Consider the following 19,772-nt stretch of genomic DNA (forward strand, 5'->3'; position numbering starts at 1 on the left):
AATTTATAGGTGTTATTTTACAATAATTATTATTACTAATGATATAAACAAAGCTCAATATGATGGGCTTTTAAAAAATTACTCCCAGCTGGGCGCAACGGCTCATGTCTGTAATCCCAGTACTTTGGGAGGCCAAGGCGGGCAGATCACCTGAGGTCAGAAGTTGAAGACCAGCCTGGCCAACATGGTGAAACATCGTCTCTACTAAAAAAATACAAAAATTAGCCAAGTGTGGTGGCGTGTGCTTGTAATCCCAGCTACTTAGGAGGCTGAGGTGGAAGACTCGCTGGAACCCAGGGATTGCAGTGAGCCGAGATCGCGCCACTGCAATCCAGCCTGGGCGACAAAACGAGACTGTCTCCAAAAAAAGAAAAAAAAAATTTACTCCCTCCTGAGTAGATTGGCATCTGAAGTGTTTTTAAACAGTTGCCAACATTTTAATGCATATTCTAATCACATGATTGACTGTCAATATGTTCCTTGTGTGAAAAAAGTTTACTTGAGCTGAGTGTTCATTATCTTCACTTTAGACAGTCTTAACAAGAAAAAAGTTTTTAAAAATCTTGGCAACAATGTGGGCTCCTTGCCTTATGTAAGCTGGCTCGCATCCCACTGCCTGTGGGGAGAGCAGAAAAAGGAAGGGAGAAAAATGGGGGTGCTAAACCCCTGCCCACGACTCCAAATGGAAAGAGGGAGGAATCTATCATGCTTATAAGCCAGTGAAAGAAATGAACGGCCATATGCATTCTATGGCCACATTTTTTGCCCTTCCTACTCCCATTCCTCTGATGATTTGCTCATCTTTAATCTCCAACTGCTCTTCAAGAAAGAGTTGCAGTTTATTCTGATGAGCAGGAACTGGGGTACAGCCATGTAGCCTTCGTAGTCAAGAAATGAGACTCAGGACCTGGCTACCTTTTGGAATTTCATTTCTGACTTTGACATTAATATGTCCCTTGGACATAGGAAACTAGCAGGATATACTGTTAGGTATATAAAAGATTCTGTAAGACTCAGGGAGCCACAAGGAATACGTTGTATGAATTTCCCTCAATGACTAAATCTCTCAGCTTCCTACTTCCTGGAGAGGATGTCCTGGCACTAGCAAGGATCTTGACCAGAGACATTTGTTGTTGTTGTTACTGGTTTTGAGTTTCATTGTTTCCTCTTCATATTTTACTAAATTCATAAATTGTGTTTTCAGTGTTCTTCCCTTTTCCTTTATCTTAGAGGAAAAGGAATGTTGGAAGTAGAGGGCTTTGAAGAAGAACTGGAAAGTAAGTGTTGAATTTCTTGTTCAATCTCCTTGACCCTGTAATTTTCACTGGCAAAGAGAAGAACATTCCAGGCAGAGTGAACTATAGAAGCAAAGAACTAAGGTGCATGACATGGAAAGAATGGTGGAAATAAATCTCAAAAAGCTTGTTTGGAGACAAATTGTGAAGGCTCTGGAATGCCATAATAATTGGAGTTTGGACTTTGTTCTTTGGGCAATAGGAAACCCCAAATGCTTCAAGAGACAAGAAACATGATCATATTTATTTGTTAAGTAAAGGACTTTGGTATCAACCTAGAGGAAGGATGGGAAGAGGTCCAGGATACCAGTTAGAAGGCAGTTTAAATAGTTTAGGGAGATGATGGTCCAAATTAAGGCAGTTTTGGTATAAATGGGTCATACTGGAAAAAATTATGTCAGAGAAGGTATTCATGAGACTTAGTCATATAAAGGGCAGAAAGATAACTTGGGGGAAAGATGATCTAAATCATTATGAGCCTGAGATTAAAAGGGTACCATTAATAAAGAAGGGATTCTTGGAGGAGATATTTAGTAGAGTTTGTGTTAAGTCTGTTGAATTTGAAGTGTTCGTGTGACATCTAAATGACAGAGTCCAGAGAGCTAGAATTTTGGGGTTAGAGCTCAGAAAAAGGGTTGAGACTAGAGATAAATATTTGGAAGTCTTCAGCATAGTCAAGATAGGTGAAATTTCAGAAGTGGATAAGGTTGCCTATAGGGAGAGAGTATAGTATGGAAGAAGAGACAGCTCAGGACAGAACTTTATAGTTGAGGAGTTGCCAGAAAAGAGGCTGAGAAAGCCATCCGAGATAGAAGGACCACACTGCAGAAGCTAACGAAGGAAGTAGCAATTGTTCAGAGAGACCGTTTAAAGGAAACATTAAGTTTCGGTTATAAAGAAGTCACCAGGTGTATTCTGAAAAGGCATTTCCAAGGAATGAGAAGCAGGAATGAAATCCTAGTGGTTGGGGCTTGGGTAAGAGGCAAAGATGTATAAGTGAGGCACAAAAACTGCTCTTGAGAAAGATTTTGTAGTAAAGGAAAGAGGAGAAATGTGGCTTGAAAGGAAGAAGTTTCTATTTGTCTAGGTCATTGGTTTGCAAAGAACTTTTACATCCACGGGGTCACTTTATTTCCAAGGCAACTCTGGAAGGTAGGAAGGGCAAATAGTTATACTCTTGGGAACAAACCGAGGTTAAAAAGAACTTAAAAGGCTTGCCCAAAGTCAATTATAGCAAATAAGGGGAAGAATTGGATTTAGAATTCAGGTCATTTGACTCTTATTCCAATGATCTTTCTACTGTGCCCAAACAGAACATTTCTAGAGTATTTGCTCTATTTGGATATTGGATACTAGACAGCATTGAGCTCCTTGTTAAAGGGTTTTGACCTCGTCTGGGGTTAATGGCAAGCTGCTGGAAGGTTTTATGCCAGGGAATGCTATGTTTCAGTTAATGCTTAATGGAAACAAATCTGGCAGTGAGGTGTAGGATGTGTCAGCAGAACAGACACCTGGTGGTGGGGAGGGGTTAGAAAATGAGGACAATTAGCTTCAAACAGAAACACAGCTTTTGATATGCATTCAATCACATGCTGAGAAAGTGATTTCCCTTCAGGTCTCCAGACCCTATTCTGTTTGTAGTCTTCAAGAGAAGGTCTCAGTTTGCCAGTGTATTTTTAACATGTTTCAAATACCCTCTCTCTCTCTTTTTTTTTGAGACAGACCCAGGCTGGAGTGCAATGGCACAATCTCCGCTCACTGCAACCACTGCCTCCTTGTCCGCAAACAAGCTTTTTGAGCTTTGTTTCCACCATTCTTTCCATGTCATGCACCTTAGTTCTTTGCTTCTATAGTTCATTCTGCCTGGAATGTTCTTCTTCTCCTCTTTACCGGTGACAATTACAGGGTCAGGGACATTGAACAAGAAAGTCAATACTTACTTTCCAGTTCTTCTTCAGAGCCCTCTACTTCCAACATTCCTTTTCCTTTAAGATAACGGAAAAGGGAAGAACACTGAAAACACAATTTAGGAATTTAGTAAAATATGAAAAGGAAACAATAAAACTCAAACTTAAACCTCCCGAGTAGCCGGGATTACAGGTATGTGCCACCACACCTGGCTAATTTTTGTATTTTTAGTAGAGACGGGGTTTCACCACGTTGGCCAGGCTGGTCTTGAACTCCTGAGCTCAAGTGATCCGCTTGCCTTGACCTTCCAAAATGCTGGGATTACAGGCATGAGCCACCTCACCTGGCATTTTGAATACTCTCTAATCTCCCTTTTGAACAAAGAAAGAACAGGACTCAGGCTGAGAATCTTTGCAAAAACTTGCATCTTGCTAAAACTGAATTACATTGTTTTCTGTTCACTCTGTTTTTATGGTTACTTTCTACTTACGACAAGTAGGATTGATTTATCATTTATTGTAATTACAGAAAGTTTACTACACATCTTAGTAAAAAAAGTCAAATTGGCTGGCTGAGGTGGCTCACGCCTGTAATCCCAGCACTTTGGGAGGCCGAGGCGGGCGGATCACGAGGTCAGGAGATTGAGACCTTCCTGGCTCAATCTCTACAGTGAAACCCCATCTCTACTAAAAATACAAAAAATTAGCCGGGCGTGGTGGTGGGCACCTGTAGTCCCAGCTACTCGGGAGGCTGAGGCAGGAGAATGGCCTGAACCCGGGAGGCGGAGCTTGCAGTGAGCTGAGATCGCGCCACAGCACTCCAGCCTGGGCAACAGAGGGAGACTCCGTCTCAAAAAAAAAAAGAAAAAAAAAAAGTCAAATTAAGGAAAAATATACCTAAGACAAGTGGTGTGCCTCTATGGAGAAATTATATAAGTGTGTATTCTAATGACTAAAGTTTGGGAAATTATGGTCTTGGAGAGTATTGCAATAGGAGTAATAAGGTTTCAGACCACAGTGGGATGTGGTAGTAGGTAAGGACCAGAAAAGAAGGCTCTGATAGATGTTTTAAGGGAGTTAAAGGAGAGGGAACTTGTTGTTTCTTTGGGAGTATTTTCTGCCTCATTTCTCAGTATGCTTTTGACCGTAACAGTGAAAAATAAAAAAGCCTTATACAGAACAATGCATTTATTACCTCAAATATCAAGAAGCCCTGAGGTAGGGTGGCTCCAGGAATGCTTAAGTGAGTGCTTCTTTGATATCACTAAGCACTTGGCTTCCATCCATCTCCCAACCTCACCAAAAAGGGTTGTCCTCATGACTACAAGCCGGCTGACATGGTGCCAGGAATCTCGTCATGAACATATGGTGTTCTCAGCGCAACAAGAAGACATCTCTTCTTGAACTGAAGAGTGACGGTGAAGAAACCTTTCCCTGAAGGCACCTCCACCAAAAGATTTTTCTTCAAGATTCACTGGACAAAAATACATGCATAAACCAATCACTGCAAAGGGGAATCAAATTACCGTACCTAACATAAACTAATTAGGATTTATTCTCTGAGCTAGGGAGATCTTTTCCCTGAAGAATGGAGTTCTGAAGATAATAGGGGCTCTGCTAACAAATATGGTTGGTAGGCAGTCAACCATGTCTTTTACAACTCCTGTGGAGAGCTGCAGGTTTTCTCTGGATATCAGTGGTTCTGAAATTCTTCAAATTCACCCTTGAACATAAGTGGCAAATTCTTGAGACCTGTGGTTTTCTTTATTTCTGACAATGTTACTTAGCTCTTCTTTCCATGTGTTGGGTTAAGGCAGAACGAAATACTTCTACTGCAAAATCAACTTCTGGTTTAGTGATGCACATTGAGGGCGCAATGCGAAATGTCTGAGGAGACACCAAAAAATAAGAAAACAAATCATCAGAGAATCAAATATGACTTCGAGGAAATGCACTAAACTAAAAATCCAAAACCTTGTGTTTAAGACGTTTCTCATGTTTCTCTCGGTTTGGTTCCTTCTCCATCCCCAATGCTGAATCCAGGCCATTCACCCTCCAGTCTCCTTACAAACTCTTGTACAATTTGGCTCTGCCCCTTTTCCTTTTTGTCATACATTTACCTCCTGGTCATTCTACAACTTCACTGAAGTCTTAGGCCCCTCGCTATACTCCATTTCTGCCCAGGGTGACTTCCATGTCCATATGTGCAACCCAACAAACTCGCTTCTCACTGCCCTTATTGCCACAACTCCCAGAATCTTTATGTTCACCCTTCTGCAACCATTCATACCCATGGCCAACGCCATGAGCCTCCTCTTCACCAGGAACAACTCAATTTCTGACTCCCACTACAGCTTTCCTTTTCATGAAGACTTCGGAATCCTCATTCACCCATTGTCTTCAGGTCTATTTCTCCACTCAGGTCTCCTCCTTCCTTTCCACCCAGCTCAGAACACAGAGTTGACTTAAGTAGGCTCGCACCTGCCCCTCATTTTGCTTGCATTTCTACCCTTCTTCTGCTGCACCCACACCACAGCCAATCCCAGCGCTAATGAAATATTTTATTGAATGGCTTTTTTCTAATCTAGATGGCTGAGAAGAGTTAGAGAAAAATCACACAGCTAGGCTGAGCGACGCCGCTAGATATTCAGGGTCTCCAACTTCTGTGGGTCACCCCAACTTTTCTTGTTCACTGTCAGCATCCTTTCTCAATCTAAACCTTTATCATTCCTCTCAATTTCCTTACTCAACTCCTGCGCCTCTCCCTCTATTTCATAGACAATCATGCCTCACACTTCTCAGAAAATTGAAGCTGCCGGGCAAGACAAACTTGTTTGCTCTCACATCCATTTTTATAACCTTTCCTAAAGGCTCAGAGAACAAGATGTATTTGCTGTTCAACTCCAAATTGTCCACCTATGCCCTTGACCCTGGATTCTCCCATCTCCTTTACTCCAGGAAACACCCCTTCAACTTCCCCTTAGCCTATAAACAAGCAGGCTTAAAGCTCTCATAACCCCAATCTAGACCACACCAAATACAAATCTTTGTTGACCCCCTTGTACCCTATGGCTACCTCGCAAATGCTTTCTTCCTGCTTTTAGCCACATCACTAAAAAGACTGGTTGGTGCTTATTGGCCATTATTTATTACTTTGCCCTTCCCCCATTCACATCTCAATTGGTTGCAGTCTGACTTCTGCCTCATCAACCACTCTACTAAAGTTACCTGCAAGTGTGGAATCCACTGGGCATCTTCCAGCCCTCATCCTCTCTGGCCTTCTCTGCACTTGACTCTTTGGAATTCCCCACCCCACTTCCTGAACCTCTCCTGTCTCTTTCTTCCATGACTTCACACTCTTCTTATTCTCTTCATATCTGTCCACGCTTTCTGCCTCTACCTGGGCAGCTTTTTCCTTCTCCTGCCTTTTATTATTATTGCTATTATTATTTTTATTTTATTTGAGACAGAGTCTCGCTCTGTCACCCAGGCTGGAGTGCAGTGGCACAATCTCGGCTCACTGCAACCTCCGCCTCCCAGGTTCACACAATTCTCCTGCCTCAGCCTCCTGAGTAGCAGGGATTACAGGTGTGTGCCACCACACTCAGCTAATTTTTTATATTTTTGGTAGAGACAGGGTTTCACCGTGTTGGCTAGGCTGGTCTCAAACTCCTAACCTCAAGTGATCTGCCCGCTTCAGCCTCCCAAAGTGCTGGGATCACAGGCGTGAGCCACTGTGCCCGGCCTCTCCTGCCCGTTAAAAGTCAGTGTTTTGCAGGTTTCTATCTTCATCTCACTGAGCTTCTCATCTAGACATTAGACTTCCTGGGAGATTTCCTCATCTCACCGTGTAAATGCTGATGACCTATAAAACATGATCTTTAGTCATTTCCTCTGAGCTACAGACTTCTACAGATGGTCCCTGACAGATTTTTTTTGACTTTACAATGATGGGAAAGTGATACACATTAGTAGAAATTGTACTCAAGTATCTATACAACCTTTCTGTTTTTCAGTTTCAGTACAGTATTCAATAAATTACATGAGATACTCAACACTTTATTATAAAATAGGCTTTGTCACATGACTTTGCTCAACTTTAGGCTAATGCAAGTGTTCTGAGCACATTTAAGGTATGCTGGCTAAGGTATGATGTACAGTTGGTTAGGTGTATTAAATGCATTTTTGACTTAAAATATTCTCAATTTAGGAGGGGTTTATCAGGAGGTAACCCCACCATAAGTCAAGAAGCATCTGTAGATAGAGTGAGATGTTTATGAACACCTTGAATGGAGCATGCTCAAAGCTGGACTCAGTCTTGCCCACTCCAAACCAACATGAAAGCTTCTTCCTCGACTCTCTCTGGTTCTTCATATCCACAGTCTGTGCATTTTCCAGGATTATCCTCAGAATGTCTCCTCTATCTCTACTACCACAGCTCAAGTTCAAACAGCCTCCTTGGCTCCCAGAGGGAACCCCTGTCTCCAGTCTTGTCCCATTAGATTTGTCCTCCTCAGAGGACAGATTCTGAAATCAGACTACCTGAGTTTGGATCCTGGTTCTGTCATTACTTAACCTCTCTGTGTGTCTTTTCCTTTATCTGTAAAATAAGGATAGTAATAGTACTTATTTTATAGGCTTGTTGGGAGCATTAAATGAGTCAGTTCATGCAAAGTGTTAGGACAGTGCCTGACAAGCAGGAAGGGCTTCATACCAGCTCCACTGACTACTCAAGCCTTCGCACCAGCCACATCTGTGTGGTGTGATGTGGTGTGCAAAATTAGTTCTTTGTACTCTGCCACATTTCATGCACAGTTTGGTTGTTTATCTCATTATTTAAGATTCTGCTACCCAGAAAGCCTGGCCTAGAAGTCCCTTCTCTTTCCCCCTTGGATACCTTTTAAAAAATATTTATAGATGAGCTTACTACATTGTGTTGTAATTTTCTATGTATTTGCCTTTCTCTTCCACCAGCTCCATGAAGGAAGGACCAGATCTTATTTATCACCGTATTAGGTTGGTGCAAAAGTAATTGCAGTTTTTGCAATTAAAAAAAATCACAAAAACTGCAATTACTTTTACAGCAACCTAATAGTTTCAGTTTCCAGAATAAAACCTGTTGCTTAGCACATAATAAATTTTGACAAATAACAAAGGAAGAGCTAAGCAAGTACACAAGTATCTCATGTCTTTATAAATTGCATGTCTTACAATTCATAATAATTAAATTATGCTATCTGGTTTGTACAGAAAAATATTTATGACCTGGACTAGAAAAAAAATCACAGAGCACATCCCAGCAAAAGTGCTCATTCTGGTTTTGTTGTTTGGGCTGGGAGAACTTTAAGTCTGTTTTGTTTAAAGGGGAAGGGGAAGTTGGGGAAAAGTTGAAGATACAAGAAAACATGGGGGTTTCCTTGAGTGAAGGCGGAGGGAGCTTGGAGAAACAAGCACACAGATGGAAGATCTAGATTTGAAAAGGAGAAATGCCTCATTTCTGGAACCTTCAGGGAACGAATTGCTATGATCTGGACATTTGTGCCTCTACCCCTTGAATTCCTATGTTGGAACCCTAACTCCCAAGGTGATGGTCTTGTGAAGTGGAGCCTTTGGGAAGTGATTAGCTCAGGAGGGCAAAGCCCATGAAGGCCCAGGGAGCTCTCTTGCCCCTTCTGCCATGTGAGGTCACAGCAGAAAGATGGCCGCCTAGAAAGAGCGCCCTCACCAGAAACTGAACTTGCTGGCACCTTGATCTTGGACTTCTCTGCCTCCAGAACTATGAGAAATGAACTTCTATGATGTATAAGCCACCCAGGCTATGGCACTTTGTGATAGCAGGCTGGGGGGGACTAACACGGGAGGAAAGAATAAATGCGGGGACTGATGAATTTATATAGAGGTTTTGCCTGGTAGTTTCAATTTTATCTGAGAAGTATGAGGCAAGAAGCAGATATTTCAGTATACACTGAAGTTGTGAGAGGCAGGGATGGAGCAGGGAAACTGGGAAGGATGAGGAATGTTTAAAATGGGAAAGTTAACAAAGGACAGGACAAATTAGGGAGGAGCAGAAGTTACCTTCTCTCTTAAGTCTCCACCCTGTAGCCCATCCCTGGGGAGAGGCTGTTGCTGTGAGGGGCAGCCTACTTCACTCACAGCCGCAGCAGCCCCTCGGGCAGTGTGTGCAGGGCAAGCCAGGGTCCTGACTGTGGAGCTGGGCATGGCTTTTCAAGGAAGGGAGTGGGGAGGGCTCGACCTCTGAATCTCCCAGCCTAAGGGTGAAGGACACTGGCTGTGGCTGATTTTGAGTTTGGCAATGGGAGCTATACCCAGGTGGTCCTCCATCTCTCCGACAGGCGTCACCCGGGCCTGCAGGTGCTGTCGTGTTGCTCCCAGCCACAGAGGCCACTAAGGCTTAGCAGGGTCACCAAGTCAGAGCCCGGGGCTGAGCTAAGAACGGCCAGAACTGCTTTAACAGGGGTTAGAATTAATTATACAGGAGGCAGATTATTTACTGCATGACTGTGATGTTTATCATCCATACTGTAAGTTGTCTGCTTTGACCATCCTGTGTCTGCCTCTATCTTTACCCCAGAGAGCCGCGACAACAAACCATTTTCACTCAGCGCCCCCTTGTGGCCTGAGAGCTGCACTGTCTCCGCCTTTTTTTTTTTTCTGTACCCGAGCTTCATCCCTAGATGACATGTGGCTGGGCACCTCGGCACAGTTGTGTAAAAACTGCAACCAGCATTAGGACATCTTCACAGCTGTGAAGAAACTCTGACCAGCATTAGGACATCAGAGAGACTCTTACCTAGAGCGATAGGTAAAGACCAGTCTTTCTCTTACCTGAGAAAAAATGCTGCCTCTGCCAACGAGGAGTCCCATGTGCTTGCAGTCCTCATGGATCTGATTCACTTCTTCACGGGGAAGAGGCCGACAGCTTATCTGTAAATATATTTTTAAAATGCTTTCTATTTGGTGTTGGAATGGTTAAAGGAATTATTTGCAAGAGAGGAAAAAAGAAAAACCCTTCAGCCATCAATGCCCCTCTTTTTTTTCTCTCTCCCTCTTTCTCTCTGTCCTCTCCTTCCCCTGTAATTAAATAAAGCTGCTAATTGCTGAACCAGATTTTTGGAGGATGTTATTTAAAATGTTTGTTTCTAATCCGAATTCATCCCAAATTCCCAAAAGACAAAATGAAGTTCTGTGCGGATAGCCAGTGAATCTTAGCTTTGCTAATGGCTGCCTTGGGAGTCTGGTTCCTTAATAGCTAAATTTGGAGTCTGTTTTATGTGGAAATTTTCCTTAACTCTTCACTTTGTTCTGCCCATGGAAAGGGCTCATTTCAAAGGCCAGGAAATGGCTCAGAAGTTGTACAAAGGCACCAGCAGCCTGAGCTTTCCCTGGGCAGCGCAGTGGGACAGCTGAGGAGGGGCCGGTTTGTCCTAATTTCCCTGCTTGTAGGACTTGCTCTTTCTCCCCCAAGACTGCATCCTCCAGGGTTAGGAAAGGTAAGTGCTCCAGGAGCCGAGAGCCTGTGTCAGATCCCCAGCCATTCAAAGCAGGTCCCCTCCCTGTGGGGTCAGACATTGGGCTGACTTGCATCCTTTCTGCGTGTCCCCTATCTTCCCAGTCTGTGAGTACAAACGTCTCCCTCTGACTTACTCATGTCACACCTGACAGCATGTCTACATTACCTGGAAGGCTTTCAAATGACAGATATTTGGGCCTCATGCTAGGCCAATCAAATTAGAGTATTGGAAGCAGGGCTTAGGCATCTGCAGTTTTAAAATGGTCCTCAGGTGCCCGGGCTAAGCGAGCTAAGTGAGGTAGATGGCGACCCTCTAGTGTGCCCAGCTTCATTACATCCTCCACACTTCCTACCCACCCTCAGTCTGGGCTTTGCCATCCACTTCCTTCTTCCCACCAACCCCAGATCCAACTCTTTCCCCAATCCTCCATTTCTTGTAAGGTGTCATTGTCTGAGAACAGAATAAGACGGGACCTCCTAGAGAGATATGTGCATTTTGTTCTGTCTTAAAGCCTTAACATAAGCAAAATACATATTCAAACTTTCAGACTATTAGATCAGAAAGGACCTGAGGGAGAGGGAAGGACTAGAATCCTCTCGTTGACTTCAAAATGCTGTCATGCATTCCACTTACAATTGATTGGAAAGAGACAATGAAAATAATTTAGGGCTAAACTGTGAGAACTAGAAGGGCGTTAAATATGATTTGAGAGGCCAGAGGGATTGGAGAGTAATCCGGAGGGAAGGTTGGGTTGGGGAGGTCAGTTCTTTTGTTGTTGTTGTTGTTTTGTTTTCTGAGTCAGAGTCTCACTCTGTTGCCCAGGCTGCAGTGCAGTGGTGCAACCTTGGCTCACTGCAACCTCTGCCTCCTGGGCTCAAGTGATTCGCCTGCCTCAGCCTCCCCACTAGCTGGGATTACAGGCACCTGCCACCACACCTGGCTAATTTTTGTATTTTTAGTAGAGATGGGGTTTCACTATGTTGGCCAGGCTGGTCTCGAACTCCTGACCTCAAGTGATCCACCTCAGCCTCCCAAAGTGCTGGGATTACAGGTGTGAGCCACCGTGCCTGGCCCAACATGACAGTTTTGAATGGGTGGAGTCTGTGTGGCTTCACCCCGACCTTGCTCTGGACCAGCACCCTCTTGGCTCCCTTGCCCATTTTATCCCTCCCTGGCCTCAACTGCTATGGCTAATTGAACATCTTGTATGCCATCCTCAGGGAAAAAAAGCAGGGTCTGAAACTCTACTGAGGCTTAAGCCACAGCGCAGCCTGCCGAGGCCCTTGTGCCTATGCCTGTGCCCCAACTGCTTGATAATGAAGTGGGCATGCTAGTAATTAAACTTCTTGATGAATGTATAATGGAGCATCGTGTTTATCTCTTTTGGTGAATCTATGTTTAAAGAATTATAAATTTAAAATTTGAAAAAAATTCAAATGTTCTGGAAGTGCATAAAGTAAAACCAGAACATTTCCCCACTTCCTATCCTATTCCTAGGGACACCTCCTATTGACAATTTGGTGTGAAACAGATACTTTTTCTATGCATGCAAATACATCTATATGCATGTTTTAAAAAAAAGTCATTTAATAGTGTTTGGCAATTTCCTTTTAATAATATATGGTATATCTTGGACATCTTTCCATGTCAGTATGTTTGGACTTAGTCTTCTTAAACGTTACCTAGTATTTCATTGCAGTAAGTTGTTCAATCTCCTAATGTTGAGCATTTAGGTTGTTTCCAATTTTTCATCATTATAAACAATGCTGCAAATATTCCTATTCATACATATTTTTAGACAGTTTTGAGAGTATTTCTTTGGGACACACTTCTAGAAATTGCCAGGTATGTTAGGCCATTCTTGTGTTGCTGCAAAGGAATACCTGAGACTGGGTAATTTATAAAGAAAAGAGGTTTAATTGGCTCACAGTTCCACAGGCTGTACAAGCATGGCTCCAGCACCCGCTTCTAGTGAGGGGCTCAGGAACCTTACAATCATGGCAGAAGGCAAAGGGTGAGCAGATGGGTTGTGTGGTGAGAGCAGGAGCAAGAGAGGGAGTAGGGAGGTGCCACACATTTTTAAACAACCAGATCTCAGATGAAGTCACTCATCACCAAGCCATTGATGAGGGATCCGCCCCCATGATCCAAATACCTCACACTGGCTCCACCTCCAACACTGGGGATTACATTTCAATACGAGATTTGGAGGGACAAACATTCAAACCATATCACCAGGTCAAAATGTACAGATATTTAAAATTTTGAGAGCTGCAGGCAAATTGCTGTCCAAAGGGCTGTACCTCCTTACCAACAGAATATGAGAGTACCTATCCTGGGTGATGCTGGATAGCATTATAGCAAAGTTCTTGGGTATTATAACTATGCGACTGTGGTTTGATGTGTTGCAGGGGCCTGAAATTAATTGAGAAACACAAAGCACTTACCATCTGTATGTTTCCTGGCCTCAAAAGTGTAAACTTATTTAGGAAAATAAGGTATTTATACATAAAAGGTGAGTCAATAAATACAGGTTAGGTGACACAGAGTGAATGTTTGTGTCCCTCAAAATTCATATATTGAAACCTAATACCCAAGGGGATGGCATATTATTGGGAGGTGGGGCCTTTGAGAGGTGATTAGGTTACAAGAGTGGAACCCTCATGAATGAGATCAGTACCCTCATAAAAGAGGCTCCAGAAAGCTCTTTTGCCTCATTTACTATGTGAGGGCACAGCAAGAAGGCACCATCTATGAACCAGAAAGTGGGCCCTCGTCAGATACCAAGTTGGCCTGCACCTTGTTCTTGGACTTTCCAGTCTCCAGAACCATGAGGAATACATTTCTGTTGTTTATAAGATATCCAGTCTATAGAACTTTGCTATAGCAGCCTGAATGGACTAATATAGTGGAAAAGATATTTTCAAAGCTGATCCTTAGACAGTGAGTACCAGAGGAATTCTCTGAAGGGTGGATCTCCTGGATAGAGGAGAAGCAAAGGCAAGCTTTAAGGAGATGCGATGGAGAGCTTGATCTTGAAAAAGACTAGGATTTCCATAGGTAGATATAGAGGGGAGAACACTGTGTTCCATGGTTGAGGAAAAGCTTGAGTGGCATTTGGATTTGGAGAGTAATTGCATTGAGGGGACAGTGAGTAGAATTAGGGGATGTAGGAGCTGGGATTTAAATCCAGGTGGTCTGCCCTTAGAGCCCATGCTTATACTAACAAATGGTTCAGCGAAGAGAAAAAGAGCCCCTTCTATAGATACTATTTTATAACCTTGCTATAGTTTGGATATTTGGCCCTCCAAACCTCAAATGAAAGTTTGATCCCCAATGTTGGAGGTGGGTCCTAAAAAGAGGTGTTTGGGTGGTGGGGGCAGATCCCTCATGAATGTCTTGGTGCTGTCCTCTCCATGATGAGTTGTCACTCCATTAGTTCCTTCTAGAGCTGGCTGTTGAAAACAGCCTGGCACCTACCAATCCCTGATCTCTTGCTTTCTCTCTCTCTCTCCCTCGTCAGTGACCTCTGCATATGCCAGCGCCTCTTCCCCTTCCACCACGAACAGAAGCAGTCTGAGGCCCTCATCAGATGCAGATGCTGGTGTCATGCTTCCTGTACGGTCTGCAGAACCATGAGCCAAATAAACCTCTTTTCTTGATAAATTGGCCAGCCTCAGGTATTCCTTTATAGCAACACAAATGGACTAAAAAAACCTGTTTCATTGTTTCCACAATATGGCTTGCACATATTTCCATGTTAAATATATATCTATGCCATTATAGTGGGGATATGCCACAAGCTAGCTTGCTTTGTATGAACGGTCATCTGGGAGGGGGATTCTGGTGTTTTACTAAGACAAAGTTGTGATGAACATCTTTGTTCATATGACTTTGAGCACACAGAGGTTGGGTTCGGAACAGAGAAAAAGGAAGAACTCCTCCTCTCTCATTGGGCTTTCCTCTCTCGAGTCTACACTTTGAGGAGTATAGATAACTTTCAGGGAACCCCTTGGGTGGAGATTAGGATGAACTCTTCTGAACGTTACAACAACTCTTGTACTTGTCCACACACTTAAATACGTTATGACTTGTGAGCTCTTCTCCGTTGTAGAATGCATGTTGGGGTCAAAACAAATAAATAAATAAAATTATGAGCTGGGGACCTTAGTCTCATATTACCCTTTGTTTATTTTACTGGTGTTTTCCCTTGGCTTTCAAATCTTACTTAAACATCCCAGCTTTGTACTGGCTGTGGCATGTGGTATGAATGGAAGAGTCTTATACCATGTCTGGTCTAAAAAATTGAGCATCAATCCTTCTAAAGTAGAATGGTGGTAAAACCAAAGAGGTAGAAATTGCTAGGGAAAGCTGGATCCCTGTGGACATGAGGTTAGTCTGGCTATTCCTCCCTACTCCCAAGATTCTCCTGCTCTTTTCAGGCTTTGATTTTATGGAGGAAAGGCACAGTTTCCTACAGGCATTTACTATAGGGGCTGCAGTAGAAACACAGGGAAAGATTTGAGAGACATGGGAGAGAAGAGATATCAATGAGTCCTGTTGTTAGAAACGAGGGAAGAGGAGGAGTCAGAAGATTTTGTGCTATTGAGGCTGAGTAATTGGGAGAACAGTGGAGGGTGAGAAACAAACAGTGATCTTGGGAGAAATATCTGGTTTGGGGGAAGATGCCAAGTTCAGTTGCTGTTATGATGAGTTAGAGGTCTCAGTGGGCAACATTCCTCCCTGGTTACTTGGGAGGTTGAAATCCATTCACAAGTAAGTAAGATGCAAACAAACAAAACTCAATATAGGCCAGGCGTGGTGGCTCATGCCTGTCATCCTAGTACTTCAGAAGGCCACGATGGGCAGATAACTTGAACTAAGGAGTTTGAGACCAGCCTGGGCAATATGGCAAAACCCCGTTTCTACTAAAAATACAAAAATTAGCCAGGTATGGTGGTGTGTGCCTGTAATCCCAGCTACCCGGGAGGCTGAGGCTCGAGAATAGCTTGAACCTGTAAGGTGGAGGTTGCAGTGAGCCAAGATTGCACCACTGCACTCCAGCCTGGGTGACAGAGTGAGACTCTGTCTCAACAACAACAACTCCTAATATATATTTAACCTCCTCACCCCAAACCTTCACCATAACATTTTCCTGGCCCTTCTTTCTTATTCCTTCTGTTTCTCCCCAAATAATTTCCTCCCTTCCCTGTATTTCTAAGTATTCGGTCATTGCCTATGCTCTTTGCCTAGGATGGCAAGGATAATGTTGGTTTCTTTTCCCAGTGCTCTCCCTCATCCCTCTAGAATTCTTGATGATCTGCCAGCATTTTGTTCATACTTAACACTCTCTACTACTCTCTAAAGGGCTTTGCTGAAATCTTGCTGTTTGTGTCTGCTCTCTCCCTGAGAGTAAATGAAGTTTAGCTGATGTTTCCTCCTATATCTCCTGCTGGCTCCAAGCAGCTGAGAGAGAGGAGCAGATTAGCACCTACCTTATCCTGCACCATTTCTATGCCTATCATGAGGCCTTTGCCTCGGACATCTCCAACAATTTCAAATTCATCCCGCAGCTTAGCAAACTTTAGTAACATGTAGGTCCCAACTTCTTGACTGTTTTCCTGTAGATTTTCTTCTTTAATCACCTGTTAAGAGAAAGCCCCAAATGATCTTACATGGCAGAAGTTTTAAGATTGACTGAGAATCGTGGAGAAGTCATTTGACATGGCCCTCTTGTAACTTAACCAAACAGAATGCAGAACAAGTCTAGTGTGACCACAAGGACTACAAAAAGATTTGTTGTAAGGAGAGAAGAAAAGTCTTAGGGGAGGGGATATGCTTCTGCCCCCAACTCCCTCACCTTCAGAGGTGGCTAAGAATTTAGGAAATAATAGGCCAGGCATGGTGGCTCACACCTGTAATCCCAGCACTTTGGGAGGCCGAGGTGGGTGGATCACAAGGTCAGGAGTTCGGGACCAGCCTGGCCAATAGGGTGAAACCCCGTCTCTACTTTAAAAACAAATTAGCAGGGCTCGGTGGTGGGCGCCTGTAGTCCCAGCTATTCGGGAGGCTGAGGCAGGAGAATCGCTTGAACCCGGGAGGAGGAGGTTGCAGTGAGCCAAGATCGCGCCACTGCACTCCAGCCTGGGTGACAGAGTGACACTTTGCCTCAAAAAACAAACAAAAAAGAATTTAGGAAAGAATAAAGGTGTGTCTCAATGCAGTTGAAAATGTAGATTCTGAAATCCCAAGGCTTGTTATTGTCAGGCTTTGCTGAGAACTGGGATATATTTGTGAATAAGATGAATGCTCTGAGGAAAGAAATATCACAGATGGTTTCCCTACTGGAAGATGGTGACCTTTGCTCAGCAGGCCTCAGCCAGACATGGACTCTCATAGCCAAGCAGCCTGGTCTGAGGCTCTGGCCTCTTTGGCTGAGCCCAGAGCCAGGACACCAGAAGATATAAAAGGATTTTTACCTCAGTTTTACTTACAGCAAACACCTGTGGTTCTTGACAAGACACATGAAATATACTATATTTTTATTTGGCTGACAATAATTGCATGACTCCAGGCAAACCTTGTTATTTTTATAGACCTATTTGTTCACCTAAACCTTCTTACCTTCTAAATTGGTTGAGGTAACAAAGCACTTTTTAAAAGAAGTTGGCAATGTCAGCTCATGCTTGTAATACCAGCACTTTGGGAGGCTGAGGTGGATGGATCACTTGAGGTTAGGAGTTTGAGACTAGCTTGGCCAACATGGTGAAACCCCATCTCTACTAAAAATACAAAAATTAGTTGGGCATGGTGGTGCATGCCTATAATCCCAGCTACTTGGGATGCTGAGGCATGAGAATTGCTTGAACCCGGGAGGCAGAGGTTGCAGTGAGCCAAAGTTGTGCCCCCGCACTCCAGTCTGGGTGACAGAGCAAGACTCTTTCTAAAAAGGAAAAAAAAAAAAAATTGGCAATGTCTTCAAAGTGAAATAAATGACACATTCCTACCCATACTTTCTCATCTCATGACTTAATTGTAGTTGAAAATAACTAATTAGCAAAGGCAGTGTTTTCTTATTTATTTTTATTTAAAATTTTTTTGGAATAGGTAAATCAAGTTCATGGTCGAAAATCAGTGAGTGTAACTGCTAGTGGGACTGTAAATTAGTACAACCTCTATGGAAAACAGTATGGAGATTTCTGAAAGAACTAAAAGTAGTTCTATCCTTCGGTCCAGCAATCCCACTCCTGGGTATCTACTCAAAGGAAAAAAAGCCATTATATCAAAAAGACACCTGCACATGTATGTTTATTGTAGTACAACTCACAATTGCAAAGATATGGTACCAACCTAAGAGCCCATCAATTGATGAGTGGATAAAGAAAATGTGGTGTGTATACACACACACACACACACACACCATGGAATACCACTCAGCCATAAAAAAGAAAATAATGTCTTTCACAGCAACTAATAAGTGTTCTCACTTATAGGTGAGAGCTAAGCTATGGGTACACAATAGACATTGGAGACCCAGAAGGGGGGAAGCTGGGAGGGGGGTGAGGGATGGAAAATTACATATTGGGTACAATGTACACTACTTGGGTGACAGTGCACTAAAGTCTCAGACTTCGCCACTATCCAATTCATCCATGTAACCAAAACCGACTTGTATCCCAAAAGCTATTGAAATAAATAAATATATATACATATATAAATATATACGTGTGTGTATATATATAAATATCAGCAAGTATAAAAGTATATACAGCAGAATGACTCTTGTTGACCCTTGGCCCCCAGCCACCTAGTTTTCCTCCCCGCAAAAAAAACCATCATTTACTTCTTAGACATTCTTCCAGAAATTTGTTACAGTTCTTTAAGCAAATGATATTAGGCGTGTTAACAAGAACATTAAAAAAAATCTTTTTTTAAACAGATGCGATCCCAGGCTAAATCAATGGTGTAGGGGTGAACAGCTGAATTACCTTGCTGTAAGCACATAGAACTCAGTGTCTCCTTAGTCATTCAATTTATAATAGTACAACAAAAGGAAGGAAGAAAAAATACACAAGAGAAGGCCAACATGAAACTAATTACAAGGATAGCAGTTAACATCTATAAATCACTACCCAGATAACAAAGAAATTTCAGCTGGCTAGGAAAATTCTTATATTTCCCATGTATGTGAGGTTTATTATATATTATTTCTTATCCAATACTTTCAGCACCCAAAGTAGGTGTTTAAAAAGGGAGAAGGCAGAATAATAAATGGAAATCTAACTTTAATGGATAAACTATGAATAATTAACTCTCCCCTTTAACAACTCAGCATGATAGAGTTCTGCTAATGCGTGTGTGGTTTTGAAAGAGTCATTTGTGAAATGAGTGAGGTTAATGTGGCCGCTGGAACGAACCTCAAGCACAGCAGATCCAATGGCACAGGCCATGGGGTTCCCTCCAAAGGTGTTGAAGTGCTGCAGGCGTTTCGCCAAAGATTTGGCAATCTCTAGAGGGAGAAAACAGAAGGTGTGGAAAGAGGGACACATTCCTGTCCACAATCTCTCATCGCGCCATTTGGACTACAGTTACTTCGTGTTGTAAATGGCATCCGATCCAATTCATCCTTCATTCAACTGATAGTAGATGTTAGGGACTGAATTGTATCGCCTCAAAATTTATATGGTTGAAGTCTTAACCCTGAATAAGACTGTAATTGGAGATAGTGCGTTTAAGTAGGTAATTAGGTTAAATAAGGTCATCAGGGTGGGGCCCTATCTAAGCCTAAGGAACTAGTTTTCTTATAAGAAGAGGAAGAGACACCAGAGCCCTCTCCCACCCCTCTCCTCTTTCCATCCTCTCTCCCTCTTCCATATACCTCAATAGTGTGGTGGAACCCTGAGTTTCATCATAGGCATGGGAGAATTAGTCTTCCCTACAGGAAGATCAGAATGGGCTGGCTTTCGGATGGGGGTGCAGTGGCTCACGCCTGTAATCCCATCACTTTGGGAGGCCAAGGTCAAACACCTGAGGTCAGG

General features: G+C 43.0%; 1 protein-coding gene across 2 annotated transcripts in view; it reads right to left on the bottom strand.

The window, feature by feature from the left end:
* Positions 1 to 4,337: 4,337 nt before the first annotated feature.
* Positions 4,338 to 19,772, bottom strand: part of AGXT2 (alanine--glyoxylate aminotransferase 2) — a 49,926-nt gene continuing 34,491 nt past the window's right edge. Inside the window, exons 11-14 of one of the 2 annotated variants that reach the window (XM_004058974.5) lie at positions 19,152 to 19,243; positions 16,230 to 16,379; positions 10,049 to 10,147; positions 4,338 to 5,089 (exon numbers count right to left, since the gene is read on the bottom strand). In XM_004058974.5, the coding sequence (XP_004059022.2) occupies positions 4,982 to 5,089; positions 10,049 to 10,147; positions 16,230 to 16,379; positions 19,152 to 19,243 (449 nt within the window). In that variant the 3' untranslated portion in view covers positions 4,338 to 4,981. The remainder of the gene's footprint in view (positions 5,090 to 10,048; positions 10,148 to 16,229; positions 16,380 to 19,151; positions 19,244 to 19,772) is intronic. The other variant, XM_019013714.3, reaches the window with a different exon arrangement.

Source organism: Gorilla gorilla, chromosome 19 (assembly GCF_029281585.2).
Source record: "Gorilla gorilla gorilla isolate KB3781 chromosome 19, NHGRI_mGorGor1-v2.1_pri, whole genome shotgun sequence".
NCBI classification, from domain to species: domain Eukaryota; kingdom Metazoa; phylum Chordata; class Mammalia; order Primates; family Hominidae; genus Gorilla; species Gorilla gorilla.